Source organism: Balaenoptera borealis (assembly GCF_965194805.1).
Source record: "Balaenoptera borealis genome assembly, chromosome: X".
Lineage (NCBI taxonomy): Eukaryota > Metazoa > Chordata > Mammalia > Artiodactyla > Balaenopteridae > Balaenoptera > Balaenoptera borealis.
Genome location: NC_138881.1, coordinates 109,514,486 through 109,524,513, shown reverse-complemented (window position 1 = coordinate 109,524,513; position 10,028 = coordinate 109,514,486). Strand labels below are relative to the sequence as shown.

General features: G+C 41.3%; 1 protein-coding gene across 11 annotated transcripts in view; it reads left to right on the top strand.

The window, feature by feature from the left end:
- The first annotated feature begins 1,724 nt into the window (after nucleotides 1-1,724).
- The window catches only part of ENOX2 (ecto-NOX disulfide-thiol exchanger 2), a 261,630-nt gene continuing 253,326 nt past the window's right edge, over nucleotides 1,725-10,028 (top strand). For 3 of the 11 annotated variants that reach the window (XM_082377874.1, XM_082377875.1, XM_082377873.1), the window contains exons 1-2: nucleotides 1,735-1,914; nucleotides 3,244-3,292. Coding sequence is in view for 2 of the 11 variants with exons in the window: in XM_082377869.1 (XP_082233995.1) it covers nucleotides 2,444-2,636; nucleotides 3,244-3,303 (253 nt within the window). In the remaining 9 variants the exon portion in view is untranslated. Of the gene's footprint in view, nucleotides 1,915-2,061; nucleotides 2,637-3,243; nucleotides 3,306-10,028 lie in introns of those variants that run through there. The other 8 variants (XM_082377867.1, XM_082377866.1, XM_082377869.1 and 5 more) reach the window with 6 other exon arrangements.

Genomic DNA, 10,028 nt, shown 5'->3' with positions numbered 1-10,028 from the left:
TATCTCAATGAATGGTACTACCATTCACTCTTCCACATCAGAACTTGGGAGTCACAATGGATGCCTTCCTTTCCCTCCCTTTTCATACCCAAATTGTCATCAAATCCAACTGATCATATCATTTCCTTGCTTAAAATCCTTTGATGGTTCTTTACTGCTTTCAGGTTATATTTTGAACTCATTGGAATGGGCCCCTATTCCTGCCCCATCTAGTTCCTGCAGTATGGAAGTTTTTTTGTTTGTTTGTTTCCTGCACTCTCTCACATCCTTATTTCTCTGTATGGAATATGATTAACCTCCCTGCCCCAAAGATGACAAATATCTTACTGGTTCTCCAAGGCTCATCATTCAAGCATTTCTTTCTCCAGAAGTGGAATGAATTCTTCCTCTTCTATGGTCCTACAGAACCCTGTATAGAACTTTTTAGAACACTTTGCACATTGTATAGTCTACCTCCCTTCTTAGATTGTGAGCTGCTTCAGAGGAAGGACTATTTTCCAATTCTGTAGCAATTGTGACTAGTCCAGGGCCTTGCACAAAGCAATTGGCTGAATAAATTATTGAATCTATTAAATCATCTTCTTCCTTCATGTCACTTGTTAAAATTTTAGGCAATTACCTTAGCAAAATGCAATTCCTCTTTCTTTCCCTTCATTCCACTTGGAGGTCAAAAAGTTGTCCTTAACAGTAAAATTGTAGTAACCCAATTGTAACGATCCATTCAGCTATAAGGATTCATCTCTAACAAAGAAAAGAAAAGTCAAAAGTCAGGAGTGAAATTAGCCCTAATAAACAACCATTTTCTTCAACTTTTTAATCACTTGAAAGTGTTTAGGTGTCCCACATATTCCTTTATCCACATCTTTAAACATACGTTTTACTAAAAAGATAGTTTTTTAAAGAAATATACAGTTATTTCTTATTATTCAAGTTGTATACCTGTTCTAAACTGCTACATTACACCAATGATCGTGGCCACTGTTCTTCATAGCATGGCTTCACTATAGTTTAAACAGGTTTCTTCTGGCTGGCTTCAATCACATTTCTATGCCTACTGTGACACCATTTCAAAGTAAAAAATATGATTCCCAATTAGAAACAAAGTATACATTTTCCAGAAACTTTAAAGTGATTCTAATGCACATGGTTCACACAGAACACACTTTGACAATTTTAAATTTTAAGCTTATCAGACAAAATTCCAAAATTCCAGTCAAAATTCTAAGCTTATCAGAGCATAAATAACACTTTTTAAAAGCCACTGAATCAAAACTCAATGAGAATTTCAAATCACGATATAAAGTGTTTGCCCCCCAAATGCAAGTAGCTTAACCAACAGTACAATCAATCTAGAACCTTCATCTGTCCCCACAAGCACAACCCCATACCCCAAGAAGGGAGATTCTCTAAGACAGCACACTCCAAACTACAACATCCAGAATACCCTCCTCGAGCCGAAACTGGGGACAATAGGAAATGCGGGAGGGGGCTGGCGGGGAAGGAATTGTGGGTATATAAAAAGAAGTGTCTTGACTCCATCTCCCACAATCCCCTGTCTTCACTTGAGCCTCTCCGCCAATGTCAATATTGGATTCCACCCTCCTCCCTCCCCCCACCAGGAAGAACAACCTCCAGAGACTTCAAACTACATTTCCCATGAGGCTAAGGGCTCGGGCCTCCGGCTTCCTTGGTGACCAGTAGCCAATAGGAGACGCAGCTGCGGCCGTTGAGTGGGTGAGAGTCTAGCCTGGGCCTGGGCGCCGGGCCTAAGCCGGCAGCGCCAGGAGGGGAGTTCAGAAGACTGTCGCCCGGCATGGGGCGCCGCGAGGGCATCGCCCGCCCGGAAGCTGCCGTGCCGGCCCGATTTTCCGCAGTTCTATAAGGAGTTGAGCTTCGGTAGCCGGGGAGCTGGAGGTCAGAGAGACAGAAAGCCTGAGCGGCTGAGGCTGGGGACTGTGGGACTGAGGGGGGCCTAGGGAGGAGGGTGCTTCCGGGGCCGCGGGCCTCAGCCCTGACTCCGCCCAGCTCCGCCTCCGCGGGGGAAGGGGTGTCGGGCCCGCGAGTCGGGGTGGGCTTCTGAGCTCACCGAGCCCGTTTCCCTGGAGACTCGGGAGCGTGCCCTCTTTTCTCTTTTCCCTCAAATCTGCCCGCTGTCTTTTTCCTCCACAACGGCATCCCGTATCCGCCACCCCAGCCTTGTGCCTCCTCAGACATCTGAAGTTAGGGTTCTCCACCAGGGTCTTCCCTGGGCGGCGTCTGGACTCTCCTTACTGCTTGCAGGAGTTGGGCGATCTCTTTTTCCTCTCTTCTTTCAATTTGCACTTCAGGTTTGGGCACACACCCCTCCCAATGCACACACACCCCTTTTCCTCTGGGGCCATGGGAATTCCTTGCCACGCCCCGGGCGTGACTTTTTGTCAACTTTTCACTTTCCGCCACTTTGATGGTGAGATCCGGGTCGTCGCCATCTCTTTATAGGCCCCTCCAGCCGCTTGCCCCTTCCCTGACCAGGTCTTTGGAGCGGAAAGGGTTTCCCCTCAATTTCCAGAAGAGATGGGGAGCAGAAGAGGGAAGGAATCTCGCTTTTGAGAAATACGTGTTTAAGGTTCAGTGCAGTGTTCTGATGAAAATAAAAGGCAAGTTAGACCTGTTGTAAAAACCGAGCGCTCTAGGGCTTTCCAGCAAGCATTGATGTTGACAAATATTTAAGGGGCACACCAACTACAGAATAAAGTAGACTGCGCAAAACGAGACTGTATTATTTTATTATTACAAACGCGTGCGAAAAGTGCTTAGGGGTTAGTGGAAGGGGATACCGATTAGGTTGTGGGGGTTGATCTATGGAAAGTCAAGCCTAACCCTGGAAGTGCTGAAGGCTTGAAACTCTCATCTACCTTCCAGATCAATCCTGGTCGGCTTTGGGAAGGAGATGAATTTTAATTTGGGTTCCAAAAGAGTAAAGTGGACTTGAAATGGGCAAAGAGGAGGGAGAAACTGCTTCCTCATACTGGGGTTGGAATTGGAGAAGGGTAGATAGAAGAGGGAGCACTTGTATAACAGGTGGGCTTCCCTGACTGGAGTAAAACGTGTCAGCAGGGATAGATTGGGAAAGAAATAGTGTTGAAAAGCTTGGGATCATAGTAATAGGACACTTTAAAGCATCCACATAGTTTGGATATTATTCTGTATCATAAAATTAAGAACAAAAAATTAAGATTGGGTGATTTTTGTTTTTTATCCTAGGGGAACCTGATTTGAGATCAATTCTTGGAGAACACAAAGAAGTGTGGTGGTATGTTCCAGGTGTGAGTTTAATTTAAACCCAAGAAGAGCTTTGTCTTATAGACTGTTTTGTTTGTGGTTATTCTTAGCTACACTCTATAGTTGTTACTTTTAAAGCCTAGTGATATAAATTGATTTTCTTAAGAAATGCATTTGCTGTCCTTGTGCATCCTATTGCCTGAATTGTAGTCATTTCATTGGGCAACAATAATGATTGCTATTTATTGAGCCCATAAATGTTTTGGCGCTATCATAAGCACTTTGTCGCATTATCTTAAGAGTCTTATGAAGCAGGTACTAGTCTTCCCATTTTTCTAGAAGAGGGAACTAAAATGTCAAGAAGTTAAACAACCTACCTAAAGTCACATAGATTGTAAGGAGAGTTGAGTTGGGATTTGGGTGTACAGATTTCTGACTCCAGAGCCCATGCTCTGTCCACCATGGTTTGCTGGTCCTGCTGTTCACTTTTGTTCTTAACTTTCCATTTGTGGTAAGGAGAGATTATTGTGAGATATATTTGACCATCTTGGCAAAAACACAAATGATTCGCTTTTAGTTTCTATGTCAGTATGTGTCTGCTGTAAAGTAGCTGCCAAAAGCAAATTAGCTTAACTGTTATTGCAGCCGTAGCTAATTGTGTCTGCCAAAACTGTAGTCAGTATTACTATCTTTGAATTAGATGATTCTCTTTATAAAAACATGTCATGCCTCTAAGCTATTTGGACCTTGACGGTACTTTAGGTTTTATTTTATCTTAGACTCTAAGTGACCTTCTGGGGCACTCGGTCTCCTCCATGACCTTTGCCCCACATGAAGTGTTGGGGATGCAACAGAGCACGAGGTGTGAGCTTTCTCTAGGTCTAGTTGGGGAGATAGATGCCCATCAGTCTGAGATAATGTAACATGTAGTATAACAGAGACAGGTTCAAAGTGCTATGGGAGGATGAAGGAAGGAGTGACTAAATGTAAGGGAGAGTCAGGAAGAAGGCTTCTGTAAGGAGGTGACATGACAGATAGGTCTTGAAGGACAATGAGTTTGCCAGGCAGAGAAGAGTGGAGGGGAGGCATTTAAGATAGAGGGAGCAGTCTGTGAAAGACATGGGATTTTTATAAGAGCAAGGCGTGTCCATTCAATGTTGAGGAATTCAGCATGGTTGGGTTGCAGATTGTTTGGGGAAAGGAAGGTATAACTGTAGAAGAGGTCAGGGCTGATTTGTGAAGAACTTTGAACACAATGATAAGAAGTTTGGATGTGCTCCCATAGGCCAGTGTTTCTCAAAATGTATAGGGCATCTACCATAGTAGTTATGCTGTATTCCCACAAACATTTAAAATTTTATAAATTATATATTCTAATGTAGCTTATAAAAAATAAAACTGAATTACATCATCAAATCTAAGGTTACTTAGGAAAAGGTTTAGTGAAAATAGAAAGTAACCAGTTTTAAGTTGATTTAAAGAGGAATATTAAGTAAATAATAGTACACATGGTGTGTGAATATGGGAAAATCAGCAAGTAATACTCAAATGACTGAAACTTGGAAAATACTGGTTGTTGGCAATAAAAAAAACATTAAAATGTTTTAGATGAGGAGTGCCATGATCAGATTTTCACTTTAGGATGCACTGGAAGGGGATGATACCAGTTAGGAGGCTGGTACTCTGCTCCAGAGAGAGTTGGTGAGGACCCGTGGGAGCAACATATGAGAGGAGGGAACAGAGTCGAGAGACATTTAGGGGGTAGAATTTGTAGGACTTGGTAGACTTTTTTTTTTAACATCTTTATTGGAGTATAATTGCTTTACAATGGTGTGTTAGTCTCTGCTGTATAACAACGTGAATTAGCTATACATATACATATATTCCCATAGCTCCCCCCTCTTGCGTCTCTCTTCCATCCTCTCTATCCCACCGCTCTAGGTGGTCACAAAGCACCGAGCTGATCTCCCTGTGCTATGCGGCTGCTTCCCACTAGCTATCTATTTTACGTTTGGTCGTGTATATATGTCCATGCCACTCTCTCACTTCGTCCCAGCTCACCCTTGCCCCTCTGCGTGTCCTCAAGTCCATTCTCTATGCCTGCGTCTTTGGACTTGGTAGACTTGAATATTATTATTTTATTAGCGTCATCTGAACTATTTTAAAAGCCTATATGCCACTTGCCTGTTATCCTTTATATGCTAAAATGAGTATATTATTGCCTAAATCAGGCTATGTACATATATCCATTAAGGTAACAGTGGAGGCTGTTGTCACGAATGGGTTTAGATTACACACCAGCATCCTCACTGCCTTACTGAGTGTCCTTGAGAGCAGTCGCACAAATATACAAGGAGTATGAGTATGATCTGTGATCCTTAGCCATCTGAGAAACTCCTTCAAGACTCAGCTCAAATATCAACACCTCTGTGAAGCCCTTTGCTGCACCTCCCCCTCCCTGTACCACACACACACATGCACGCACACAGGAAGCAATAGTAGGCTCCTGGCTCCCACAGGACCCTGTACTTACCTCTGTTCTAGCCTGTACCACACCACAGTGTGTTGGTCTGTGGATGTGCCTGTCTCTCCCCTAGACTGTGAGCTCCTTGAGAGCAGGGACCAGGTCTCCTTTATCTCCATACCCAAAGCATCCAGAATAGTACTTGGTACATGGTGACACCTAATAAATGGTGACTGGATGAAAAGAATGGATCAACATATTCACATGAATGGAATTCTGGACCTTGGTACCACAGAGTGCCAAACACTAAAACAAGATTAGCCATTTGCTACATTTGCTACTTTTGCAGAATAAAGCAGTAAATTAAAGTGACCTGGGTGTATAACTTCACTAGAGTTTTCTTTCTTTTTTTTTTTCATTTTCTCCCACTCTCCTGTGGTTGCCTTTCTTTTTTTTCCTCATCATTTATCCACCCAGCCTCCTGTTCCTTAGGCCTGCCCATTGCTTTGCTCCTCTTGACAGAGTTCACATTGCTTCTGCCCCTATATTCTGCCAAGGATCCATTGCTCCTCTCCACCCACCAAATCCAGTTGACACCATCCTTGAAATCACTCTAAAATGGGTTTCTTCCTATTTATAGACACTGCTAGTGGGACTGTAATTTGATACAGCCCTTCTGGAAAGAATTTGTCAATATGTATCAAAAATCTTAAAATCGAACATAGCTTTCAACCTTCCACTTCAACTTCTAGGGCTCTATGCTGAGAAAATAAATGTGAAGTTTCTAAAAATTTAGCTCCCAGGATGTCTAGCCCAGAATCTGTTTATAATAGCAAAAGAAAAAAGAAAAAAGGAAAGAAAAAGAAAAAAATAACATTTTATTGATAAATGTCTAATACTAGAGGTTTGAATTAAATCATTTATGGTACATGTATGGATTACTAAGTAACCATATAAATTGATATTACCAAAGAATATTTAATGATGTGGAAAGTTGTTTGTGATATATTAAGAGAAAATTCAGGTTATAAAGCTGACAGATCTCAGTTTGCATACACACATACACACATATCACACATGCACAGCCCCCCCATCTGTGTGCACATACATAGGAAAAGTCCCATAATGGTAAACACACAAAAAAATGTTAATAGAGTTTTCCTATAAATAGAAGGATTACATACGAGTTCTCTTTTTAGCCTTTTCCATATTATTTGCTAATCCTCTATAATGACATTTTTGTACATTTTTTAAAAGTTATTTAAAAATGCTTTCCCCATGTCCACCCCTATTGCCATCGTCTTAGTTTGGGGCACACTGCCCCCTCCTACCCCGCAACACACATATGACTTCTACCCGGGATTACTACTGCCTCCAGCCTGCCTCCCTTCCAATCCTTTCTCCACCAATGCTGACAGAATGAATGATGTTTCTAAATCACAAGTCTAAAGCTATCCAGCTCTATATAAAATAGTTCAAAGGCAGCCCATTGTCCTCAAGATAAAATCCAAATTTCTTAGACTGCTTTATAAAACCTTTGAAAATCAGCTCTCTGCTTTTCTTTCCAGTGTCACTTTTTCCTCCCACAATCTACTTTTTTCTTGGAGTCTTAGGCCAGTGCCTGGCACATAATAGGTGTTTAGCTAATGCTAACCAAATATCGGTGTGGATTGTATGGGTTAACTGTTGTTTGCCAGGCAATCCACCAGGGTTTCATTTCATCCTCAGAGTAAAAATGTTAAATACAAGCAATAGTTATCCCTATTTTACAGATGAGGAAAATTAATTAAATAAAAATGGGAAGAAAAGTAATCATAACAAAGAACATTTTTTTAAAGAAAAAATCAAACTCCCCTGCTATAACACAGCTTTCATTTTCCTGAGGCCCCCTGCCAGTCTTTGTCAGTGTGCATACAGACTTTGTTCATTCCCTTGGGCAAGTTATATGTGACCACAGCGTAACAAAAACTGTCCAGACCGACATGATCTCACCACGTCACAGTTCACATTGTGTTAATATACAGACATCTTTCCTTTGTGTATATAACACTTCATGCAGGAGAGACAGAAGAGCTCCAATTTCTCTGTTTTTCTTTCTGTTTTGAAATTCTATGTCTTTTGGGACGGGGATGTCAGCAGAGAGCTACGGAAAACTGTGATAGAATTGCATGTACAAGAAACAATGTGTCTCATGGGAGCCAGTGTCATTGGTTAATTTATTTTTTTAAATGTCGTGTAGATGTATTTTCCAGCAATCTGTCCCCAGGGAAGACCTTGGTTGAATTCAACGGTTAATCCTATTTACAGAATGCAGCCCATGCATGCACTGTATTCTTGCATTGTTAAGTGATCTTAGACATATGTAGTGGATTACCATGATGACGCACAATCAGGTGAATATGAGATATCTGATTGTCTCTACAAAAACGTATCGGTGTTCATATTGTCATTCAGGATCCTGCTGTGTGGTCTTTCCTTCATTTTCCTTACAGATAATACCCATTGTGCAAAAATGGATGCTCTTCAAAGGATAGAAGTCCTAAGCATGAATTGTCAGAATAAAATTATATCACCTTGTAAGGAATTCTCACTGTTAAATACTCCAGGAAAAAGAATGCATAGTTCTGTCCCATGATCAAATAAGCTGAACATAGAAATTACAGGTAGAGTTTCAGTTCATCTGATGAATCATTGTGGGCTTACTATGTGCAAAGCACTCTGCTAGGCACTGCACTAGATACTTGTAAATACCCCTTTTATATGCCTTCCAGACAGACAGACAGACAGACCGAGATATCTAGTGTACGTACAAGAATGAGTGTGAAAGAGCAAATGAAAGAAAGAAGATTTCAACAAGCAGGTCCATCATATAAATGAAAATTTACTCCGCTGAAAATTGGGATACCTGCCAGTAGGATACATAGGCAAAAATGAGCTACCAGATACCTGATAAGCAAATAATCTACTTCTCTGTTTATGAATAGTTTGAGGGAAGGAACAGTGACTTTCTGTACGTCCAGCCCTGCACAAACCTGCTGGTGATGTTGTGAGAGTTATGACTATGTCAGCTTTTCCAGGGTTTCTGTCTCTGCTGCAGAGATTTGGCAGACACCTCAGACAAATTTTATGTCTCTGAAATCTTCCTCAAGCTAGGCTTGGCTTTTAGATTTATATGTACAAAAAAAGCAAAGTGTTTACCAGTTCGACATTTTTGAAGATCAAAACAGACTCCGATTTTTAAAAAAATTCAGCATACACCTCAGTTTAGTCTACAGAGAGGGCTAATTGCTTTTGCTATTTGTTTAAAACAGCTGAAGTGTTTACTTTCTAGAAGTGGCGACTGATCATATGTCTAAAGATTTATATGTCAGGCGTAAGTGTTGCTTCCTCTTTTTCTTGCCTGCAAAGTGTAAAGTTTTGCTAAAGTCTTCATTGTTCTTTTTTGCCTTTACTGATACATAGTTATAAAACAGTGTAGGATGAGAGGTGCTGTGAAAGATATTGGCAATCTAGGAGAAAAATAAAAGATGGTTTTTATTAGCTCCTCCCTGCCCCCTTTTTTGGCTCTCAGTTTTTCAATGGTCCCTTAAGCACAATAATGATAGGTGAGAATAGGAACTGGAGAGCTTTCCGTGACTACTCATTAACAAGGCTTGTCCAAATGTATCTGCAGGCAGAATACAAATACAAGTCTGGCTGTAATTCAGAAGAGTTGAAACACCGTGTAGAGAATGTTACATAAACAACATTGCTTCAGTGGTGAAAGGTGAATGATAACTTGGGGGAAATCCGCAGTAAGGGCCCTTCTCATCCACTCCAGCTGCGCTTCTTTTTAGCCAGCAACAACTGCCAGTAAGAGCTTCCTGGGGTAGAAAGTGTCCCACAGTAAGGCCCCATAATACGTCCTCCTACCAAATCTTCTTCAGTCAAGTCCTCGGACACACTTCATTAGGATTACTTTGGTCACATAATATTCTAATTTTCACCTTTCAAGAGATGCTCAGTTTGAATTCAAGGAGCACTTGATATTCAAGCTCATTTATTCAATACACATTTAAGCACATATACAGGACCAGGCCTTATGCCAAGTGCTAGGAATACAGTGATGAATTAGAAGTAGTCCCTGCCTGCCCTTAAGGAGCTCACAGTCAAGTTGGGAAGATAGACACCCAAACCAATAATTATATTACAATGGCAAAGGTGCTCAGAGAAAGAGCTATGTTATAAGGTGCCCTGGGAACATGATGGAGGAAATTATTGCTAGGGGTGGGCTACTTACAGACCAGAGTCTAACTATGCTAAA